The sequence below is a fragment of the Microtus oregoni genome, unplaced genomic scaffold (genome assembly GCF_018167655.1).
Source record: "Microtus oregoni isolate MIOR12 unplaced genomic scaffold, Mior012 000105F_ref0000443, whole genome shotgun sequence".
Classification (NCBI taxonomy): domain Eukaryota; kingdom Metazoa; phylum Chordata; class Mammalia; order Rodentia; family Cricetidae; genus Microtus; species Microtus oregoni.
The window spans coordinates 906,784-931,512 of NW_024544720.1; the positions used below are offsets into that span (position 1 = coordinate 906,784).

Sequence of the window (24,729 nt, forward strand, 5' to 3'; positions counted from 1 at the left end):
AAGAAAACAAATTCTCCCACTCTATCCTAAGCCACACATTCTTACCTCGGAGCAAGTTCAAACTAGACTGAATGTTTCTGTAAACGGATCATAAGTTAAAACCTTTACAGATATGCACACGGTGAGAGTTACAGATGTCTAACCAAGGTTATTAACACAAAACAACAAAAAAAAATTCAGACCAATTTTTTGCTTGCCAAGTCTGGCCAATAAAACCTGACTCCCTTGTGCAGATCTGTCTGCAGCTTGCCTCACCCGGGCACTGTGCCGTGGCCTCTGGTCACAGTCTTACGCCTAAAACCGTGAACCTTGAACCGCCACGGTAAATAGCTCGGCTCCTTGTTTACCCAAGGAATATGCTATGACCAAGGAGCTTTTTTGCTTACTGCTCAAGCGTCCTGTAAAAAAATCATTTAAGCTGGGTGAACAGAGAAGTAAGAGAGAACTGGGATGGAGAACTGTTGAAACACAGGAGAACCAGGAAGAACTAGAACCTAGGAGACAATTAGAGGACAGAAAAACAGACAAAGAGCATGACCTGAGCAACCCATACCCTCAGATAAAAACACAACAAAAAACCAAAAAGGCAAAGACCCTTATGTTCAGGTTTGCTACACTGTGGAGTTTTTTCTTTGAACCCTGGCTGTAGCCTTGGGAGCTGGACAACAAGCATGTCAGGGCAGAGGCAGAGAAAGAAGCCAGAGCAGATGGCTACTGAGGTCTGTGGCAAGTCAGAAGGCCCAAACCAGAAAGAGAAGCCAGGAACGCAGCAGGAGCCACCCCCGAGCTGAAGCTGGAGACACTGCTCCAGCGGGAGGAGGCTGAAGGCAGCCACTGCCAGCTCTGAGTTTACATTCGTCTGCCCTAGGCCGGGCTCCTCGGGCGGTGACACCCACACCGCTCTTATAGAAGGGCTCTCTGTTGCATGTAGATGACTCCTGCCATTGACTGGGATGGGGTCAGAAGCCCCTCTAAAGGCAGGGTGTGTGTTATTAACAGTTGTATCTGTAAGGACAGTCCCTGGTGGCCTGCTGGATGCCAGGATGGAGCACTTGGAGGAACCAGCATATGGCTTTCTCTGCATGCTAGGCAGCTCAACTGACCTGGGTTTCTGGGATGCTGCAGTACCTGCTGTAGATTAGCACTGTTAGTGGGTGGCTGGAACAGGCCTGATCAGGTGTGTGCTGCACAAGGCCCAACTCCCCTCAGAAGTCTCTGTGGGAGTGGGCAATGTGGCCTGTCTTGAATATGGAAATGTTGCTGGAACACCAATCAGAGGGCTGGTATGTCCAGGAAATTTTGCTGGGGTCCTTTCTCACATCTTAGTCGGTGCCTAGGCCACTGTAGTCTGTGAGGGCGACAGGACTGAAAAGCAGGGGGGATATGTGGCCCTGGAAGACGTCACAGAGGTAGTGAGCATTTATGACGAGGTCAGAGTTCCCACTTCCATGATTCAGAAGCACCTACTATCAACTGCATCAGACCTGGTAATCCGTGGTGTCTGCACAGCTGCCTGTGCCTATCCGGTCATGCATGCCTTCTTGCTTCTGTTAACAGCCGACAATTCTGGTACACAGATGCCTGTCTAAGCCTCTGCCATTGGGTGTGTGACATGGTGCCATGTGCACCTCCCCAGGTGTGATGGTAACACAGTGCCACGGGGCACCTCCCCAGGTGTGATGGTAACAGTGCCACAGGGGATCTTCCCCAGTGCTTGTGAACATTCACACATCTTCCGTGGAGAAGAAAGTGTCAATTCCTTCACCCATCTTTTAGTGAGGTGGTTTAGCTTTGTTCTCAGTTCTAAGAATCTTTACATATTTAGAATACGTAACTCCTGCCAGATACCCCCTAACTGATTTTCTCCATTCTGAGAGCCAGCTGTGTGCTCTGATAGTTCCCTTTGATGCACAGGCTGCAAACTTACATACAGCCCAATGTTTCTGTCTTTTCCTTTTGTTGTGTGGGGTTTTTTGTTGTTGTTACTTTTTTGAGACAGGGTTTCTCAGTAGCTTTGGAGCCTGTCCTGGAACTAGCTCTTGTAGACCAGGCTGGCCTCGAACTCACAGAGATCCGCCTGCCTCTGCCTCCCGAGTGCTGGGATTAAAGGTGTGCGCCACCACCACCCGGCCCTTTTGTTGTTTTTGGTGTCACATTCAAAACGCTACTGCAAGGTCTTGTGTCACCATTGGACACACTTCCGGCCAACCCCTTTACAAAGCCGTCAATGCATGTGTGCTTCCAGAAGACTCTCTAACTAGCTATTATCTTCCCGAGAGACTCGTGTGCTAGGGCTTGGTGCTCAACTGCTAGTACTATTTGGGAGGCCCTGGAAACTATCTAGAGGAAGAGGCCCACTGGGGAAGTCCTTAGGGATGTCTCCATTCCGCTGTTTCTTGAACACCACAGGTAGACAGCCCTACCATACATTCTTGCCACAGTGATCTACCTTGCCTGCCCAGCACCACGAAGCTACGTGAAAGCAAATACAGAACAACTCCCTTGCAGATGTCTGTCTCACTTTAGCTTTCCTTTGCTGTGACCAATGTATTAGCCAAAGCCTCTCTCTCCTGAAGTAATGGCCTGTCGCTACTTAGGAGCATGTTGTCACCGGAGCTGGACTTCTCTCCCCAGCATGCGGCAGGTATGCCTTCCCCTCCACGCACCTCCTGAACAGCACGGAAAGTTCTGGGTATGTGCTAACTGTGGCTCTACTGACCTCCATACCCAGGACCCTCTAGGAGGGAACCTACCTTTCACTTAGAGTGAAAGGTACATATGCAGTGCAGTTTGGAAAAAGAGCGACTTACATGGGTGACAGCTTCCCAGGCAACTTCATGGCCTTCTGGGGTCCAGAGCAAGAGGCTAAGAAGCAGGCGTCTGACAAGCTGTCTGCATACAGGTGGCCTGGGGTCTGCACTGGGAATCTCAGCTGCTTTCTGCAGATCGGCAGCGGAGAGGGGGCCACTTCTGAGCAGCATCAGGAGGCAGTTGAGCAATGCCTTCAGCTCCACCTGGGTAGTAAAGTTCAGAGGGTGAGACCTTAGAGAGGGTGTGACACTGGTGTGACTCTAGGACTTGTCTGATGCTTCAAAGCCCCCGGGAGAGAGACAGGCACCCAAGCTTGGCTAATTCACACACAGCTCTACATAAACCAAAATGGGCACAATGGAAATTTCTTGACTTTCTTTCCTCTTGCCCACAAAGCAGCCAGGGCACTATGCCAGGACCTGACCTTTTTTATATGAAGGCAAGTCCTCAGCAGAATGTCGTTAGAATTTTCTTATTGTGGGGAAACAAAAGGCCCCTTGAAGCGGACCCCTCACTATCAGCCACAATCAGCTAGAGCCACAGGCCCACTGGGCGGTGCTGGTAAGAATGCAGGCTGCCCCTGCCTGGGCTGCGAGGTAAGCGCAGGCCACACACACACAAGCACGTCTGTTCTGTTGCAGACACTGGAACAGTTGTTCGTACATGCTCACAGCTCAAGCAGAGGTCACAAGTCTGTGGAATCCACATAATAACAGTGACTGTTCTAAGTCCGTGGGTTGTTTTTGCATAAAAAATATTTATTTCATGTTGAGACTCCTGTGGCTCACAGAGCGAGGCAGAAGCTGGGGGCTGCAGAGATGCTGCGCAGGACATCGCATCCAAGGTCCGTCCTGCAGAAAGGCTCCGCCGCCCTGTTCTGAGAATTCCCATGGCTGCTTCTGCGGGTCTGCAGGTTTAGGCCCCACTAAGAGCCATCTGTCAGGGATAACGGCTCCTGACAAGACTGACTGTGAGAAAGGAACCACAGCGTTCTCCACTGAGGGAGCAGTGTTCCCTGGATGGCCACCACCTCGGCCAATGACATCTCTGGAGTCTGCAAACTCTGAGCACTCCGGGAGAGAAGCTTCTCTCTGCCTGTACTAGACGCTGTTCTGTCCACACTGACTGCACCTCATGTGCCTTCTGTGTCTAGATGCTTCTATAAGGGAGGCGTGTGCTCTTTGAAGTATTTTCTTATTTTCGTTCTACATTATAAAAATTTACTTTTGCTCACTATGGAAAACATGAAGATGAAGGAATACATGAAGATGAAGGAATGATGAACAATCCCCCACTCATCCTCTGGAGGCATCCCCACGCTTCATGCATTGGGAGTAACTGTTTCCTGCCCCTCTCCTACATATCCACGTGTACCATGAGCCAGTCGCATGCCTGAGCACTACCTGGTAATGAGACTCTTCCTGGCAACGTGCTAGTCCACTTAAACACTAGCAGCTTATGCAAGCTCAGAGCATTTCAGCTCCTGCAGCTATGACTCTGCTTTGACGCCCACTGTGTGCAAGCAGCTGTGTGAATCTCTGCCTTTCCAGAAGATTCCTACAAGTGAGAAGACAGTGTCTGAAAGGTGCAAGGCCCTGACCAAGCCAAAGGGTACCTAGAATACAGTCTTCAGAGCCAGAGCAGACGAACACAGCTGGCAGAGGTGCACCCTAGGCAGGACAGGCGTTCTCTGGCCCAAGGCTGGCCAACAGAGGGCTGTCTGCCGCTGAGTGACTGTGACTTACAGGTTTAACATCAGCAAACTCCAGAGGTACTGGCTTCTAGTACTAGGCAGTGGCTGCCCCTGAGTGCCCGGCTAAGGAGGAAAGACAGACAACACCAAGCTACTCTGAATGGAGTGGCTGCTTTTATTCAGGTTAGGTCTAATCACCCCAAGAAAGACCGAGGCTTACATTTTTTTTTTTTTTTGAGACAGAGTTTCTCTGTAGTTTTAGAGCCTGTCCTGGAACTAGCTCTGTAGACCAGACCTCTAACTCACAGAGATCCACCTGCCTCTGCCTCCTAAGTACTGGGATTAAAGGCGTGCACCACCACTGCCAAGCCCTGGGGCATAGTTTTAAAGAAAAATATTCATGAATCCAAGTTAGCTAGTAGAAAAAGGTGCCAAATGTAGACCTTTCTAGAAACTAAGTCCATTTTAAATAGAAAAAAAAAATTATGTGTGCATATGCACACACATGTGCAGCCTAGGTATGCCTTACATGTATGGAGGTCAGAAACCACTTTGGGAGTTGGTTCTTGCCTTCTGTGATGTGCCCCAGGATCAAACTCAGGTTTCCAGGCTTGGCAGATAAAGGCTTTATTCACCAAACCATCTTGCTTGCCCCTATAAGTTAAATCTTACAGGACACTACTCTGTATTTCAAAAGTCAGTCTGTATACGTATCTATGCTCCATATGAATTAACATATACCTACCAATTTAGTTCACAAATAATCTAATAATAAGTGCTTCATACACCTTCATCATCCTACTACAAGATGAAAGCCATGAACTAGAATTGTGCTTAATCAGCTTAATGTGATATATATTTGCAATTTTTATTATTTATTGAGTGTATGGGTGGTGTGAGTGACACAGTGTGTGTGAAGTCAGAGGGTAACTCTGGGGAGTTAGATCTCTCTTTCCATTCTGTGGGTTCTGGGGGCTGAACTCAGGTCAAGTGCCATTATGTGTTGAGTCATCTCACCAGCCCAAATGTGATGTTTTAAAGTGAAGACTGATCCCTTTTGAATTATGCAGCAATCTTCAAATACATATGTGGATAACTTCTTTAATATGCTTCATTCTGATCCAATATTATCCTCAAATTTCAATTCTTTCGAATTCCAAGGCTCATCTTCACCATGCTATGGAAGCCTTTAAGTCAGTGATTTTCAACTTCCTCATGCTGTGGTGACCCCAACCATAAAATTATTTTATTGCTACTTCATAACTAGTTTGGCTACTGTTATGAACTGCACTGTAAATATCTGTGTTTTTCTGATGACCCCTGTGAAGGGGTTGTTTTACACCCACAGCTGGAGAACCACGGCTTTAAACACATGAAACACAAGACTGCACTAACCTCTGATTCTGGAACTAACAGAAGCACTATTCCATACACACTGAAACCTGTTCCTTTGCATTACTATAGTAAGGGGAAAAGCACTGGAAACCAAGGCTTTGTTTTGTTTTGTTGTATTTCTTTATTTCCTGTGCATTGGTATTTTCCCTGTAGATAGTTCTGTGTGAGACTGTCAGATTCCCTGGAACTGGAGTTACATTATGAGCTGCCATGTGGGTGCTGGGAATTGAACCCAGGTCCTGTGGAAGAACAGCCAGTGCTCTTAACCACTGAGCTGTCTCTCTAGGCCTAGACTGAAGCTTTAAAAGCCAATAAGTAAATGTTTGCAAGGAGGTGACAAAGCTTTAATCAAAACGTGGCTCCCTGAAATAACTACATTCTACATAAATAACAGCATCTTTGCCATAGACAGATGCCCAGTCTTGCGCATAGAAACTCTGTTATTTAGATGACCAAATGGTTACATCATGTGATTCCCTCAGGAGTCTGGCTGATGTCGGAAAATGGTAAGTGAGACTGAAGGAGACTGGCCAGGCTGCTGGGTGTGGGGGAGGGGAGAAGACAGTGGCTCAGGGGCCAGGCTGTCCTGGGACAGAGCAGCGTCTCAGAGCAGCTGTCGTATCTGCGTGTCATCTCCTAGAGCATGGACCCTGGGATGAGCATGAGGGCACATGAGGGCAGCTGAGGCCACTGAGCAGAACCTGGGATCAAATAACCCTGGGGACAGGAGGTCCAGAGCATGAGAAGCCCGGCGGCTGGGGCAGCCTCGTCTCGGGTCCCTGCGGAGGCAGGAGAACACCATGGTCTGCGAGCTAAGTCACCCAGCACACATGACAAGTGCCCTGAGTCTGAATGGGGCTCAGCAGACGTGAACCAAGTCCTGCACTCACCATGGTCTGTGCTCTCTGCTGACTCCCGTCCTGCGGGCTGTAATAGAACACCACGAGCCACAGCAGGTCTGCAGGGGGCTCAGCTTCCTCCCTCAGCAGCTGCTCCATGGCCAGGTCAACCCATCCTCCAAAGTGGGTCAACAAAAACCAGCTCTCGAAGGGGTCTCGCTGGGACCTGGAACAGAGCAAGACACACATGGCAGCCTCGATTCGATCCTCGTCCTTTTGTTCCCAGTAACTTTAATGTTTGTGAACTAGTACTTTAAATTGTACTTACCCACTGAAGAAAGACCCTCAGAGACAAACTGGATTCAGAAAACCTTTGTGTCTCACCTAAGCCCATCACAGGACAAACGCAGGGACCCTCCCATGCACACATGCAATGATATTTATGTCTTTATATCCAGGCACCTATAGGATTTTAGGCTCTGAGAGAGATCTGGGGACTGTGGGGGCAGCATGAGGAGGAAGAGGTGACGTAACAGCAGAAATACACTCTTCTCACAAGTGGTTCTGGTAGTGTAATGTGTGGGGGTGCACTCTGCTTCAGCTCTGCAGTCCTGACAGTCACAGCACTACAAGGGTGGAACAGCCTAAGCTCCTGAGGAGAACCTTCGTTAAACAGGAGCATCATGGCCTCTGCAGTGTCTGCAGGACTTGTGGAGTCCCCACGTTCTAAGCATGGTTCTTGCCTTCTAGTCACTGTCCTATACCTCCCTTAGAACGAGTGATTTCTATGTTTTAAATCATGTTCGCAGGACTGAAGGGAAGAGGAAGGCAGGTGCCATCCTGTCAGAGGAGGATGACATCACTGCACAGGCTGAAGGAGCAGGGCTGCACAAGTCCCTCCCCCTCCCACAGACCTCATCAGCGAGTACACTGAGTAGCCAACCCTACTCACAATACCGCCCTATCGGGGCTGACCTTCCCCTCTCTTCTTCTGGGGCGGGGGGGGGGGGGGAGGGTGGTGTCTTACAGCTGCTCCACACCCTTTCCTATAAGATACCTCAAGGCTCACTGAGTGCACAGGCACTGGCAATGACCCCACCCGACCACCAGCCTTTGTGTGAGCTGTTATAAGAATCTGCCAGGGAGGAATGTTTGATGGAGAAAGCATTCAATCATACATGTGAGCACAGCAGCACCTACGGTGCGGTCTCAATCATACATGTGAGCACAGCAGCACCTACGGTGCGGTCTCAATCATACATGTGAGCACAGCAGCACCCACGGTGCGGTCTCAATCATACATGTGAGCACAGCAGCACCCACGGTGCGGTCTCGATCATACATGTGAGCATAGCAGCACCCACGGTGCGGTCTCGATCATACATGGGAGCACAGCAGCACCCACGGTGCGGTCTCGATCATACATGTGAGCACAGCAGCACCTACGCTCGGCACACTAGAGGAACTCGGAGAGGGGACAAGAGGGCCTTGGGCAAATGAAGAACACGCAGTCATTTATCATCTGGATGTGAGCAAGCTCAGGACTGGAGACACTATGAGCTGGGGGCGAGCCTGTGTGGGAATGCTTTTGGAGAGCAGCACCCGGAGGAGGGCCTCCACCATGCTGCCTGTTCGCTTTGGAGACTTATTTATTTTTACATTTATATGTGTGTCTGTGCATGTAAGTGGCCACAAAGCCCCCAAAGGGGCATCAGAACCTCTGGACCTAGAGTTACCTACTGTGGGTGTCAGGAACCGACCGAGTCCCCTACAGAATGCATGTGCTCTGAACCACTTAGCCATCTCTCTAGCCTTGGAGAGATTAGAGAAATAATGGCAAAGAATAAAAGGGGGTGGCATACAAACAGTTAACATTTCCTCCTTCTGATCAGGAGCTCAGTCTTCTTCCTAGAGAACCAGTGACAGCTTCATGTGGTAGCCAGGAGCTCAACATGTGGGGCGCTGTTCATTTCTGGAGCCTCTCTCCTTTGCAGACCTTACTAAAGCTGACTATGTAGATGCCCTTGCAATGCTGGCTGCTCACTCTGACCCACACTTTCTCCACTTCTCACTCACTGACAGTCGTGTGCTTGTCTGAGAGGGGTCGAGCAAAGCCTTCAGCTGCCAACCTGCTCAAAGAGGTCAGGGTGCTCACCCATGAGTGTGGTCTTCAACTGCTTCTCTGAGGAGCTGGGAAATGTGCAGCAGAGGCTGGAGCCGATGCCTCTGTGGGATAGCTGTGGGTGGAAAGAAGTCGGGGGGAACTGAAGGAAAGCCAAACCCATGGGGAGACGCCCGCAGCTTAGACTGAAAGCATTGTGCAGAAATGCCCCCGCCCCCGCCATTCACAGAACCCATGTCATACTTGTCTCAGCCAGGATCTGTCTCTGAGTCAAACTTCAGTTTCTTTTGTTGTCTTGTTTGAGACAGGGTCTTACTATTATAGCCCAGGCTGGCCTTGAATTTACTATTTGTCCGCCTCTGCCTTCTAGGAACCAGGACTATAGCCCTGCATGCCATGCCTGATCTCAGGTGTCTTTACCTAGAGTACACAGAAGTCAGGAAATCTTGGCCAGCCTTGTTGCAGATGCTCTGCATTTTTCTTCTTTCCGTATTCTGGCTCCGTCTCAAATTTGTGACATCAAAATACTATTCAATATGGTCCATATTGAATACATCATCAAGGACAAGAAATGGCTAGCTCAACTGTTTTGCTGGGGTGTGATTAGGCCAAGGAAAAAGCACAAACAACCGTGCAAACAAACAGAACTTGTGTGTGTGTCTGGTTTCATACCTGCCTCTGAGCATCTGATCTGCATGTATCTGTAGCTAAGATCAACCACGGACAGCTCCAGAGGTAGAGAAGCCACAACTGCTGGACCCACAGCAGCCCCTCCCTGAGGCCAATGGCATTTCCTCCTTCTAGTACTAAGTACGATTTTTCCTCTCCTGTAGTGTGAAGTTCATCAGCAGTGACTTTTTACGACCCAGGACCTCACCGTGAAGGACAGTTCTGATGAGCAGGCTTACACACTCATCTCTCAATGTGTAGGTAGGATCAACACCTAGCTGCTCAGTTTTTGCTTAAAGTCACTTGCTGTCTTTGGGGGATAAGAAGGCAGACAGCTTGAGTTCATGCTGTGAAACATGACTGCATCCAGGTCTCAGAACCTATGCTCCAGTGTGTTAGGAGCCTCAGGCTTACACAGTGGGCTAAGGACAGTCACGGTCCTACTTTTCTCTTCTGCTGACACCTTTTCCTACTGCGTCCCCACTGCAGACGCCTTTTCCTACTGCGTCCCCACTGCTGATGTCCCCACTGCAGACGCCTTTTCCTACTGCGTCCCCACTGCTGATGTCCCCACTGCAGACGCCTTTTCCTACTGCGTCCCCATTGCTGATGTCCCCACTGCAGACGCCTTTTCCTACTGCATCCCCACTGCTGATGTCCCCACTGCTGATGTCCCCACTGCTGACGCCTTTTCCTACTGAGTCCCCACTGGAAAAAAAGAGAAAGAGGAGAAGGATGACTGCTCCTAAGTATGGTGGAAGAGAAGATTTCAAAACCACCATGCGGGCATCCCACTGAAGCCAATGTGGTCACCCCATCCCAGCTCTGCCAGAGGGCTCTGTCACGTAAGTCACCTTGGGCAGAACCCTACATCTTACAGAAAAAGGTAAAGGTATTTAGACTTTGTAAAATGCCTTGAAACTCTCGACTGTCCGCTTACCTCAAACAGATCTTACTCGAGTATGGGGGAAAGAAGCTATAGTGGCCACAGCAGGGAAACATGAGCCTCCTTCATCCTTCCCTTCCTGTCACAGCCTTGTTACAGACTGTCAGCTGGCGTCAGAGGGAAAAGGCTCCTTTATGTTCCATAGCTGAGACATTCCCTAAACATGAGCTCATAGACACAGCGCAGATCAACACCAGATTACAGACATGGCCTAGAGTGGCAGATGAATCAGAAAACACTGGGGCCTAACAATAGAATTTTACTGAATCTTTTCAAAATCTTCTCCTTGGCTTGGATGAAAAAAAATCTCCCTGAAATTCAGTGCCCTCATCCTTCACTTTATCCTTTGTTCTATAACAAGGCTGCATGGAGAAAGAAAACAAACAAAGCCGCTGTTGCATTCTGACTCAGCCTGTCCCTGAGCCTCAGCAAAGCTGCTATGGATGGACAATCCCAGCAGCTGGGCTCTCTTCTTTTCCCTTATCACCCCTGGAAGTGAAGCAGTATTTTCTGAGGAGGAAGAGAAGACCTGGGAGGCAGCCACCGTGACACAGACGAAGGCACCTCAACTCACCTTCTGGGCGCTGGGACAGCATGGCAGTGAGGGATGGAGCACCGTATGGGAAGTAGGTCTTGAGGGAAAACTTCATCTACAAGAGTCAAAATGGAAGTGGCATGAACGCTGGGACTGGGGGGCGGTGAGAATAAACCTCTGGCTGCCTCAGCCCCAGAGACCAGACCCACTGTCCTAACACAGCAGAAGGTATCCTCATTTTATAATCTCTTAAGAGGCCAAACAACATCTTCTGGAACTGAGGGCAGGCACATCATCTTGCTGCCATTTTTACCGAAGTTTCTGCTCACACAAGTCCAGCCACAAACGCTATCTTCTATTTCAGAGAGAGCTGCTAACACCTGTGGGACAGGGCCTCACTGTGGCATTGATGACAACCAAAAGCAGCCCTACACTAAGAGCATGAGGCTGTGCATACCAACTGCATCTCCCAAGGGCATGGAGGTTTTGCAATAAAACTAACACAGGTAAAGTCTACAACACACGAGTTACAGGTTCTAAGTATAAAGCTTGAGAATCTTGGGTGAGCATGTGAATCCCCCTGACCAGAACCTCCTCATGACACACAGAATGCTGCTGTCACCCTGGGGAGTAGGTCAACCGCCAAACCCTAGGCTTGCAATCAATATTTTAATTTCAACAGAGATCAAGAATTACACCCCAAATTGCGCACAGACAGACACACCAAGTATGCATGCTTCTGATCTAGTCTTCCCGGTCACAGGACTCATGCACCAGGAGTTGCTTATCTGCCCTCAAAGATGAGTAGAATTAGCACTGCTATGGACACTCATGTCTTTGTCGCAGGTCTTTGCAAGGGTGAGTACCATGGAAGAGGTAACTTTTCAAGCCCAGCAGTGCTCCATCCCCATCACCGGATGAGAATTATCTGCCAACACTGGGTGCTGTGGAACTCATTGGCTTTAGCTGGTCTGCCTGGTATGAAACATTCCTTCACACATGGTTGATTCTGAGCTTGCTCTGTGTGGCAGGTGATGCTGACCCCATTCCTGTGCTCAGCAACAATTTGAATAGCGCTCTGAAGTGTGTGTCCATTAAAAAAAAAGCAAAAAACAAAATACTGGCTGTTGCTTCCTACAAAGTTGCAAGAGACAAAGTCTTCCAGGATGAATACTGAAAATGTCCTTGCCTAAAACTAGGGCCCAGGGTGATCTCTTACTCCTAGACATACATGGCAGCAGTCAGTGTCTTAAATCAAAGGCACTGTAACTCCAGTGCAAACCCACAGCACCAAGGCCAGCAGACACTCATGGCAAACTCAGAACAACATTCAAGTCAATGCTGAGAAAAAAACTTTCTCTCATTCTCTGCCCTTACTTGGGCATCCCAGAAGTCCAAACAAGGACAAGGTTTGCCAGAGGTCATTTCCTCCCTGGGGACACCAAGAGTGCGGTAAGGGAGGACGGCACATGTTTACCGCTGTGCTCACAACCGTGAGTGCCAGCCAGATGCCAAGCTGGGAATCATCAATGCTGTTTCCCCAGGGAAACAGGGATGGCAAGAGTAAGTCACAATGTGTACGGTTGCCTTAGGAAGCAGGAACATCTGCTAAACCCTGAGACCTCCACAGCCTTGGGCTGAACACCCTAGCTCTGCCCTCCTAAGTAAAGCTGCAGACAGCAGCAACAGAGAAAGGTGTAGTAGGCAAAGCACCACAAAAACATCCCTGTGAAACAGGAAAATCTCCTGTTTCACATGGTCATTCTAACCAGCCAGCAGCCCTCACAGATGCTGTCCAACCTCTCTGCTGAGGGGAACTTGGAGTCCTTTGAGCTACTGGTGGTATCTAACTTCTACTACTTCTTCAAGTCCCTCCCTGTCTCCACCTCCTGTCTATCCGGGGCTCTTGGGGGAACAAAAACAATGACCACTGAGTACACCCAGCCTGCAGTTTCTATAGTACATCCTAGGTAGACTACACAATGTTTCTTGATGGCCACGGGGCCAGCTGCAGACATAAGAACAAGCACAGAGAGCGAGGAGGCAGGGATGAAGGCTAGTGGGGATTCTCCCTCCAGAGAGATGGCCAATGTGAAGACACAGTCAAGACACAGCAGTGGGCAAATGGTGACAGGCACAGGGTATGGGGGAGGCAGACAGAATCTTTAATAATTTTCAGTTAAGTGTTTCATCTCTGCAGGAGCTGGGAGTGCAGCCAGTGTCAAAGCATGCGCCCAGCACGTGTGAGGCTGTGGGTGGTCTCCAGCACCAGAAGGACACAATTTCTTAGAATAAAGATCCTTTCCACCCATTTCCAAATGTCCACCGCAGCCTCCTTTGCTCTGCAGGGACTGAGCAGCTCACAGTGTGATGTACCTGCTTGTGCTCTTTTTCCAGAGCTTCTGCCAAGCACGACATGAAGACCTGAAGAGCGGCGAGCACCTCTGGGGCTCCGTCGGTCTCCAGCAGCACAGACCTGGAGAGAGCAAGGTGAGATAGTGACACACTTCCCCCCACATCACAAATCCATGCCACAGCTTGAGCTGCATCTTAGTTCTCCTGGGTGAGGCAGGAGGAAGCACCCCTGCCCATGGGCTGGCTTCTGTTCTCAAGCTCGTTAGTGTTCATGAGCACAGCGCCAGCAGCATGTGCTCTGCTTTTGTCACCAGGACAGGACTAGCTGCCTGGAGAGCAACACCCTCGGTCGGAATCACCAGAGGGCTGAGGAATCAGATGTACGTGGGTTTGGTTTCCATCCATATTTATATAATTAACTTTTTTTTAAGAAAAAAAATTTTCTCAAACTTTGACTTAAACAAAGACACTAGCCTGACTTTTTACATCTGTGGCCATTTAAGTTAAAGTTGGTATGTTTTAATGGTAACACAAATGGTGAGGTATTCGTTGTAAAACTTCCCTTCCTAGGTCTGGAGAGATGGCTCAATGTTAAGAGCACTTGCTGCTTTTCCAGAGGAGTTGAATTCAACTGCCAGCCTCCATATCAGGCAGCTCACAACCCTCTGCACCTCTGCGGGCACCTGCACCCATCTGCATATACCCACACAGACATGCAAACACCTACAGATAATTACAAATAATAAATCTTTAAAAATTCCTTTCCCGGAGCCTGCTGTCTGCCCTGGAGCCCTTCCTCCGTGTCTTCTGTGAGAAACAGGTGGCTGAAGGCAGCCCAGACCCCAGCTGCTCCACCCACATGGGGCCGGATGCTTTAGTCTGTCTTTAGGACTGCACTGCTACAGTCGCCATGATCCTCCAGAGCAGAGCCCACCCGGTGTGGTACATACTCCTTACCTGTCCTCAGGACCCAGAACCACCATGCTGTTGAAATGTGGGCTTGTGCTGCCTTTCAGAAGGCTCTGCTCAGAATAGCTGTGTCTTTGGCAAAGCCCAGTCAGCCCTCCTGTGCTGAAGGGCTGTACTGCTTGCTTAACCTGTGTGCATATTTCACTAATTCAATTCCACTCCTCTACCACTGAGTATATAAAAAGGTTCAGGAATACCGCCGCGTTCCTACTACTACTGCACACTAACTTCTGAGTTTTCACCACTAACTATCCAAAAAACTCAAGCCTCAAGACAGTCAAAGACTACTGCAAGGATTCCTAATTATGTTTGGAAGCTGAGCATTTCCAGACTGACTACTCCCAAAGACATTGTATTTACCTGAACATTTCATCTACAATCCTGAAGATGGCAGGATGGCAGGCTGCTTGAGGCTATAAAAGGAAAAGACCGTGAGACAGTGAAATACAATAAGTGTCCATCAATAGCAACTTTAGATGATGAGGAATACAAGGGGTCTATGGCTGCTCCAGAAAGGGGGCACGGTCCTTTTCTAAGCAAAAAGAGCACTGGGTGCATTGAAAAACTCACACATAAAATGCCAGCAGTGGGCAGGGGCTGTGGGCAAACTTTACTTCTTTTTATATTCCTATTATATCCTCTATTTTCTCTAATAAGCCCATATATGTAGAAAAAAGTAAGTTTCATGAGCAGTTACAAACCACTTTATGACTCAAGCCACGAGACCTGCCTTAGGACCTCCTCAGCTGGCCTAGAGGCACCCCAGCGCTGCCTCCACCCCAAATTGTTAATGAGCACTAAGTAAGAAACATGGGTCTTATGCTGGGCATTCAGTGCAGGACATTTACCAGTTAACAGAAAGCACAGCTGTGACACACCCAGTGACGGCCAGCTCTCTAGCCCTAGAACAGCCTGTTGGTGGGTTCTTGATGGTTCCAATCCAAAGAAGCTGGCTCCCTCAGTGGGCCTTACCAGTGTCCACACATTTTTTGGTCAGAACATAACACTTGAGTTTATAAGAGATTTTAAAAATCCCATTTGCATTATAAAACTCACAGTGGCACCCAGATATGCATAGGCCAGGCTCTAATGAAGGGAATTTCTGAGTCATTTTGTGCTTGCTATGACTAGTGTTGAGAAACATTTCTCATCGCCATCTTAGGCCCTATGCGTCACTTTTCTGAAGAATTCCGAAGAAAGCTCAGTGTCTATCTCCTTGTGAGTTCTGCCAAGGCAGCTTAACTTCAACATGGAGTATGTGCCATCCAGTGGTCATATGTGAGCATTACAGACTGCCATTCAAAAACATTTATGATTTTCAAGTTAATGCTTTCTGACTTTGAAGTAAAGTAACCACGATTTCTAACCCTTTGTCAATATACATCTTTATCCAAATGAAGTGAACCTCAGATTCTCATGAACATGTCACCTACTTAAGAAATGGACGACAGGTTATTTCTTGACTCTGATCTCAGAAAGTCATTTAATTTGCCTGCTCCTCAGCCTCACTATAAACACTTAACAATTGTTAGGGGATTTGGACACAGGCCCAAAAAACACTGAAGGGGTTTCTATGTGATCATAATGGAAAAGTCCAAACAGGAGAAAAGCAAATTGCATGTCTTAAAAGAAATAGAAATCAGCTAAGTTTGCCAGGATAATTCTGTTTTACGTGGGAATGCACCTTCTAGCCCCCCTTCCCCCCAGCCACAAGACCAGACCAGGATTCAGGAAGGTAAAGTCATTTTCTTTTCTCCCAGTCCCACCCTGGCCACTGAACACTGGAGAATCACGTGGGCTGATGGTATGGATTTCTAAATAGTAAAGAAAAAGAAGATGCAGGAGGCACCTGAGTGACCACCAAAACCACAGGAGGACACAAGGAAGGGTGTTCTAACCTAGTTTGTCAAAGAGAAAACTGGATGAGCTTTGCTCTGATGCAATGGTTTCCTTCTGAACAGATCAGCTAGGGATCCCACACACCCTCTCTATGTGGTTGGACTCTACAGGCAGATGTCTTTCTCTGTAAGGACTCTAGATCCATGGTTTCTCCCAGCTTCACATGCTACTTTAGATTCTACAACAGGAAGAGACAAGCAGACGGGGCACCTCCTGAAATAGCCAGGACAAGGGGTTCACTGAGAGAATCCCTCTCCCCTCCTTACTGGAGGTCTTCCCAGGACATCATTTCAGTGCTGGTACATTACTTCCTAAAGATCAGAGTATTCCCAGGTCCCTGTGGCACACTTAAGCCAATTTCCTCACCAGAGCTAGAGCTCTCATGCATGCTTCTCTGAAAGTCAAATTCTACCTCTTACAGAATCCCTGTGAAGAGGAGACAGATTTAAATCCTCTGCAGAGTGTTTCACAGGTCATCAGAGGGACATCAAAGGTCACTCTGCATTCCAGGAATCTACAGCTTTGCCCAAAACATGAAATCTGTGCAATTATCTTTTCTACCAAAATAAGGGAAAAGAAAGAGAGAAAAGGCAAAGATGCCTCAGGTTCCTTCTGCTCCTCTGTTTTTCTCCATCCTCCCAAATCTTGTTCCTTCTCAAACCCTCTCCTCCATCTGACCTAACAATCTTCACATGGTGATGGCTTCATGCCAAGGAAACCACGTCGTCAAGAGACACCAGGACCACTCTACTCCTTTCCTGCCTCCACGTTTCAGTAAGCACTGGAGGGTGGACAGATGATGGAGACCTGTGGCCCCCTCCCTCTCCGCTGGGAGCCAGAATGTCTCCATCTTTCCTTTAGGTTCCCCCTCCCCAGGACGGCTCATTCCCATCCCTCCGCAAGGAGTCAACATGGACAGCACAGAGCATCAGCGAGACAGAGGCGGGGAGCTCTGCTCCAGGAGCTGTGCGAATGGTCTGGGCTCCAGCTCAACCGTGGAGCTCACTAAACTGCTGTTCTCGTCCCAGGGTGTCAAGAGTTGTTATAAGTACCTGACACTCCAGAGAGAACACACAGCAAGTTTCTCAGGAAGAAGACACATTTTTTTTTCTATCAACTGTTTTCAGATTGTGTGTGTGTACGTTTGAGAGACAAAGAACTAGAAAGGAACCTCAGGTGATTCACAGAGAAAAGAGAGTGCCTGAGTCTAATGAAGAACCACAGTGAAAGCCACAGTCTTCTTTCACACAGAACCAGAAGGGAAACAACAGCTCAGGTTCAATACTTAAGGATGGATTCTTCTTTCTCGGCCCATTTTAATGTTGTTTGATGTCAGAAAATGGTCATTTGAGAAAGTGAGCTGAGAAGTTTCCCTTCCAATTTGCACACCAGAGGGGAGCCAGCCCCCCCCCCCCCACTCTACTGACAAGAGAGACATCCCTCTTTGTACACAGACATGAGTTAAAAGGTGGTGACTATAGTTATCAGAGACACAAATATATACAAATTCAAACAAAACAAAAATAAAAGCCTCTTCTAAAGGAATATTCCCCATAGGCTTCAACAATAAAAACTCTTTTACCGAGTTAAAAAATGATTTAGCTTTGAAAAAAATCTACCTATATAAAAAAACTTCACATTGATAGTGTAATAGGCCACTTTCATAGATACATACTTTCGTTGTGGCATTTTCTTTTCTATTTTTAAAATGTTAAACATAAAACTAAACAACTCTTCACATTTTAGAATCTATTTTGCTTTAAAAGATTCATGTTTCTTGCAACAAATTTGAGCTTTCTTTTTAATCTTTACCAGATGCTGTTTATACTACAAGCAATTTTTTTCAGTACCCCATAATGCAATTATTGTTTAATTAGTGATAAATCTGTCATTCCTGGGCTTAAAACCTTAACAAGTACCAAATGTGCTCTTATGTTGTAAGTTTACGTGAGGTCTCAGTGTCAGGACAGAGAAGCAGGGGTGCACACTGTGGGATGCCCAGCTCCGCACACTGGACAAACTCTTCCAGCCCTGGTCCCTGTGTCCTGCCACTGCTCACCTTGACCTCTCAGTGGGAGGGGCTGTATAATCCATTGTGTTTTTGTGGTCTGTTTGTGGGCCTCTTCCCCTCCACCTTCCAGTAGCTACAACGACAACCCCAGGAGTGAAGATTATCCTGCACCCTGGGCTTTCTTTGGGGATAGTATTGGGACATCTAGTGCCCTCGTGAGGCTGACACTGGAAAGCGCAGCACAGACAGAAGCCCCACAGCACTTTTCTGGTACACCAAGGCCAAGTCTTCCTCTCCAGCTTTGGTTTAATTACATGTATCACATTAGAGCTCAGGCAGGAAGTACTTCAAGAACACTCATGGAAAGGCAGGGAGAGAAAAGGCTGGAGCAGTAGTGAAAGCTGCTCATGTTGAGGACAGGAGTTACCACTTGTACTTTAGCAATGGGATTGTGCAGGGGACTTTCTGGGAAGTTTCGCCTTCTAAGGCCACAGTGACTGCCCTCTGAAGAATTCCTACCCAACAGAAGGAACACACTGAGGTGTCTGGAGCTCGCAGAGACAAAGATACTTTTTACTGAGCTACCAATTCTTCTAAGTAAGATAATTAATGAGAATAGTCTCCGACTTACAAAAGCCTTACCTGGCCTCCTGCCTTCCATGCACCCCTTCTTTGGGGCAGCTCTTCTAGGCCCTAAAGTGGTGGCTTCTAGAAGGCGGTCAGCTGACAAAGAGTGCATGGAGGGCATGGGAACCAGCGAGCCCCTGGCTTTGGCACGTAGCACAATGCAGCAGCCAAGCACAGGCCACCCTCCCATCCAGTCGGCCCTTTTCATTCAAACTGAGGACCTAAACAATAGCTTTCTGGGCTCCACACACAGCACTGTAACAGGAAAACAAGGCCAGCCTGGGCAAAGAGCAGAGTGCCTCAAGGGCTGCATAATTACAAGTGCCTTTCACTACTTCTGACGTCAGTGTTTAAGGTCAGGTCTGAGGCTACGGATTACGGTCTCCTGCTGACTGCTCTGTCAAAGGAAACACAAGACCATCTGTTTTTGAAACTTTTAGTCTGCAAAGTAAATGACAAACTGGGGTTAATACCCTGATCTATCTGGGGCCACCAACTATGGCAGGCAGCCATGATCTTGGGGCAATGAAGGGTAGAGAACCAAAAGTTGGACCTCAAACATAAACAGGTTTGGGAATGCATTAATATTCACAAGTTTCACACATGTGCACGCACACACATCTTGTCTGGAATTAAGGTGACTTGAAACTAGTTTCTTATTATTCATTGTCTTACCAGAAACTGCCAGGCCTCTCAAGTATCCAAAAGACCAAAGGACACTCAAGGAGGTCATTACACTTTGCACAGCCCTTTTTTATTCTTCTTTTTTCTTTCTCTCTCTCTCTCTCTCTCTCTCTCTGTCTCTCTCTCTCTCTCTCTCTCTCTCTCGTTCTTTCTTTCCCTTCATTTGGGTAACTATAGAATTTCCAGAAATCGTTCTGGATAGTCCCAGGAGATGGGGATATAATTAACAGTGTTCCACACAGAACACAAGTTATATAGACCATCACACTTTAATTACTGTCAGAATCCAGCGCTAATGCAATTGGCATCAGGTTTCTTGGACAGCAAAATGCAGCAGTGGAGCTGGGTCTCCCAGATCTGATACTGTGAATGGCCCTGTCAAGGCCTGAAGATGCTGCACTGTGATAAATGAATCAGAAGATGCAATTAGGAAGCGGGCTCTTCAAGTTACCCCTGTAATCACTCAGCCAGGTCACGGGGCTTATTCTATCCTGCTGGGTTCTCTGGCTCTGTGGGTTCAATATGGTGGAGGAGAATACCTAAGCCAGTCAGGGGCGTCCAGCTTGTTGTCTGTATTGTAATTATATCCACAAACCACAAGGCATAGAAGGGTCACATCCTGGTAATGCCACAATAAATTAAACCAAATAACACACCCTCAAATCCCCCCTCAACCATAATAAAAGCTCTGAAGCTCCCCCCAGATGATCCTGATAAACTCCTTGTCAAGGACGGTTCCGCCCACAGCAGTCGGCCTGAGGTTCTCTATACAATGTCTTTGGGAGGGCACTTTGCTGTGCTCACCTAGGGCAGCTTGGGCCCAAGGCTCCAGGTAAAATGGATCCAGACAAGGTTCAGAGAAGAACCTGTAACATCAACAGTCACACAGCCCATGGGGCTGGGAAGCTTTCCACTGAGGGGAGATACAAAGGACAGTTATGAGCAAGCTGCAAGCCAAGAACCCAGGGCCATCAGTTTGCATTGAAACCAAGATAGACCAGAGATAAAGTAAAAAAAACTCAATGTGCACATTTAATTTAGGAATAAAGGCATTTACCAGACAAAGTAACTTACTGCCTTAACTTGGAAGGGACTGTCAGCGGGCTTCCGGAATCAGCTACAAGATCTTTAAGGAAGCTGCACTCTGATTTCTAGCCTTAAGATTCTATGTAACTTTTGAAAATGGTGAGAAGTAGCAATCATGAATGCAAATGTATGTTCACATGCACACATGTGAGAGAGGAAATTCAAGCAACTGCTGCCCTGTAACTGATTCCCTTACAGTCTCCGATGTGAAAAGGTACAACTACGCAGGGCAGCCAGGCAGGCAGCCTCAGCACCATCCTTGGTTTAGGCCACGACCGAGGCAGACACATTCTCCCGTTTCCTGGCCACTGAGCTGAGATAGCACTATCCTGCACTGCTATGGAACTCATAGCCTCCATCAGATCCCCCAGCTCACAAGAGCCACTGAGAACACAGAGAAGGCCACTGAGGTTCCTGTAATGCGCCACTGCACCCGAAATGCTCTGCTCCTTGGCCACATTGAACATAACGTTAAGTTCTACATTTTTTTTTTTTTTTTAGCTTGAGATAGGTTTCTCTGTCTGGCTAACCTGGAACTCACTCTGTAGACCAGGCTGGTCTCCAACTCACAGAGATCCACCTGCCTCTGCCTCCAAGTGCTGGGATTAAAGGCGTGCACCACCACACCTGGCTCAGATTCCACTTTTAATAGGATTCACATGACTGTTGTGCCAGCACAGACTCCTCTCTATAACCATGCTGGGTGGCTGAGGTCACAGTGTGTGGTGTCCTGGGCCTTCCACTCTAAACCCTAAGAATCTGGGATAAAATACCTTCGAGAAGAGGAGACACCGGTGCCTGCAGACTGCACTTGAGACACAAGCATGCTCACTAAACAGGCGCTGGCGGCTGGAGGCCTGCCTGGGTGAACAAGCCCTTTAAGTCCACTGAGGACTTCACCAGAATCTAGGCCTAGGCAGCTTCTTCTGTGGACACTGGCTGATTTCTTATCAGTGCTCTGTACACAGTAAATCTCTTTCATATTTCAGTGGTCTTGCTACGTTGCCCAGTCTGTTTTTAATTACATTTCATTTATGGGGGGGGGGTGGAACATGTCATAGCACATGTGGGGAGGTCAAAGGGCTGGGTGTGGTAGTTGGCTCTCTCCTTCCGCCCTGTGGGCACTGAACTCATGTTGTCTGATTTGACAACAAGCACCTTTACCCACAGAGACATTTTGCCCACCCAATCAAACTGATAGAAAATCGGCTCAGTTGACTCCCACTTGTGCCTTCTGAGTAGTTAGAACAAGTCAGTGAACCACTGGGCTCAGTTTGGTTTGCTTTACACACACACAAACACTTCCACACCTCTGCTCATTCTTCCTTTGTGTATCTTACAGGAAAGCAGTTCATTTGAAAGATACTTTTGTCTCAGTCTGTCTTAAATAAGAGGTTCTGCCCTACTGGGGAAAACATGATTGTTGGGGGGAAACTGTCACTAGATATTATGTATTCTTTTTCCTGGGGACACTGGTTCTTACAGAACCCCACTAACCAAGCTAAAGGCAGACACTGACTGGCCAGGCCCTGACCACTGCCTGGAAGTCGGGCCATTGGTGCCAAGTCCTTAGGGCTCTTGAAGGAAGTGGAGGCTTCGGTATGCAGAAGCTTCACCCCCCCCCCCCCCAAAAAAAATGCACACAAATCCAACTGGTTTTGCTGCTTTAAGCATTTTTCTGAGCTCTCGTTCGTTTCTCTCTAATACTCAACTTTATCCTCATGGAGAGCTGTAGGTTCAGTTTCTAAATTTGTATTAACTGGTTTTTCTTCTCCCTTTTCTATAAGAGCCCCTGTTTTAAGAACATGTTTCTCACACTAAAATGAGAAACAGTATTTTTTAAAAGCCTACTTTGCATCTCTGGCTCTTCAGACCCCTGGGAAGTACATTCTATACAAGCTATAGGTAAGGACATGGCCTGTCTGTCTTCTGTAAAATGGGGCAATGTGGTGGAACAGAGCATCAGGAGGTGAATGGAGTGAACACACACACACACACACACACACACACACCCCATAGGAAAGTCCTAGGGCATTAGATGTCCCTAACTAAATATAAACGGGAAGCATAAAGGCCCCAGCTCTGGTCGCACTTTTTACTTCTGTCACTCTTTAACTGAAGGCAATCCTCTCAGCAATTCGTTTAAGGGTTTTTCTTGTCGCTGAAGTCCAGCACGTACCAGCAATGACTCTTTTATACAGCACTCCATCTCTCTCAGGCAATTTCTCTTGCTGGAGAGCAGCTTTTCAAAAAGAATCAGCACTGCTTTTTCAAGACTGGGGAGATGGTGAAACCAGAGGCTGACCACAGAGGACACGGGCAGAATGATCTTTCTCCTTTGAGCAAGAAATAAGCAGAAGGTTAAACAGAATAGATTCCTGAAAAGACATCAAAATGAGCAATGTTCAAATGGCAATCACTAATCAAGTGTGTGAGACGTGGTTTTCTCACCATGATCTTGGCAGCTGTCGATATTGATGCATCTACTTGCAAAATACTATGGCAATCTCTCACCTAAAACCTCGGGAACCCTTAGAAGGTGAAGACTGCTTCCCAAAGCATATACAAATACATATCAAAGAAAGGGAAAAAGGAAAAATGAGATGAATGAAATCCCTGTGATATCCAGGAAATAAGGACGCAAAGTTAAGAGGCAAGCTATGTTTAAAACTGAACTAGATTGAGACCGGAAATAAGTCCATAGTCCTAAGGAAGTTACCTGGCCCTTCATAGCCTCAACTTATCTGTAAAACCAAATTGGCTAGAAGGATCCAATGTAGCAGTGCATATGTAATACACAGACAGCACAGACCACACTGTGAATTCTCAATAAATAAAAATGCAAGTCTTAATGGGAGATGGCCCAGTTGGCACATAGTAAATCTTATGTTACAGCCAAACCATGTCATGTAGCTTTAGCTTAGTATTTTATCTTTTGTGTGTAGTCTAAGTACATGTGACAATGTGGCATATGTACATGCGTGTATTTCCATGCACGCATGTATGCAGAGGCCAGATGACATCAGATCTCCTCTAGTAGGCAGGGTCTATTCCTGAACATACAGTGCATGGTTGGTTTTGTTTTTCCTTCTCTTGGATAGACAGGCAGCCAGCGGGCACAGCAAGAGCACCCCCCTGCCCACACACACTGTTGGGGCTACAGGCATGTCAGGGGTACTGCTCAGCATGAGACTGGCACCCGAGTCTCCTCAATCTAGGAGTAAAGATATACCCTAGTCTGTGTGTGACAAGCTCATAATTATAAACAGAAATGCCTCCGACTCTCAAAAGTGTTGTGTTCTAACTTAAACAGTTGCGACATGTCACATAGTCACCTTCTGTGGTCAGCTGGTGTTAATCATCCACGCTGCCAGGAGCTAATTGTACTTACTTATCTCATCCACTGTATAGATGCCAATCTCCCCTTCATCTCTCTGGATACCACACTGATATCTACCACTTCAATCTGACTCTGATGCCCACTACCCATGGCTACTGCGGTCATCAGTAAGAGACTCATCCACAAACTACGAGTCTTCTGGTTAAAAACAGCTTCCCACGATCCCTTCTTCGGGTGTGTAACAATTTGGTAGAGCAGGCTCAGAATTTACAACAATGCTCTAACAACAATCAGCAATTCATTCTAAAAGGAACAACCAGGAATGGTAGGATAGAGGACCCGGATAAGACACACGGGGGTGGGCTCAGGGTTTCTATGCCGTCTCCAGGTACACCAGTCTTGTGGTGTCTTTGTGTTCACCTGGATGCTTTTCAAGTCCTGTGGCTGAGCTGATGTATGACCAGCCACTGGTAATTACGCCCAGTTCTAGTGGTCACAAGGCTGGTTGCTCTCTGCTCTTAGCCCTGATCCTGAAGCTCTCCAGGGGCCCAGAAGACTCACCCCTTAGCCTAAACTTACATATAATTGGAAAAGGCTCCCTATCACTCAGGAAATCCCAGAAGTTTTAGACGCTTGGACAGAGACCACACATGTATCTTTTACTCTGTCATAACATAGAAGCCCTGCATCCATCTCTGCTTTAAGCACAGGAAAAGAAATCTCTGCATGCCGTCATCAGGCTCCCCAA

The 24,729-nt window shown here is 47.6% G+C and overlaps 1 protein-coding gene and 1 long non-coding RNA gene across 2 annotated transcripts in view; one reads left to right on the top strand and one right to left on the bottom strand.

Moving 5' to 3' along the window:
* The window catches only part of LOC121443377 (Fanconi anemia group C protein homolog), a 77,307-nt gene that overhangs the window by 2,493 nt on the left and 50,085 nt on the right, over positions 1 to 24,729 (bottom strand). Inside the window, exons 7-13 of the mRNA XM_041645125.1 lie at positions 22,821 to 22,977; positions 14,695 to 14,747; positions 13,387 to 13,486; positions 11,050 to 11,125; positions 8,894 to 8,975; positions 6,790 to 6,964; positions 2,811 to 3,014 (exon numbers count right to left, since the gene is read on the bottom strand). Coding sequence (XP_041501059.1) covers positions 2,811 to 3,014; positions 6,790 to 6,964; positions 8,894 to 8,975; positions 11,050 to 11,125; positions 13,387 to 13,486; positions 14,695 to 14,747; positions 22,821 to 22,977 — 847 coding nt within the window. The remainder of the gene's footprint in view (positions 1 to 2,810; positions 3,015 to 6,789; positions 6,965 to 8,893; positions 8,976 to 11,049; positions 11,126 to 13,386; positions 13,487 to 14,694; positions 14,748 to 22,820; positions 22,978 to 24,729) is intronic.
* On the top strand, positions 11,252 to 14,080 carry LOC121443378. The gene is made up of 4 exons (XR_005973657.1): positions 11,252 to 11,516; positions 11,857 to 11,988; positions 13,408 to 13,500; positions 13,936 to 14,080. It is a non-coding gene; the product is annotated as an uncharacterized LOC121443378 (long non-coding RNA).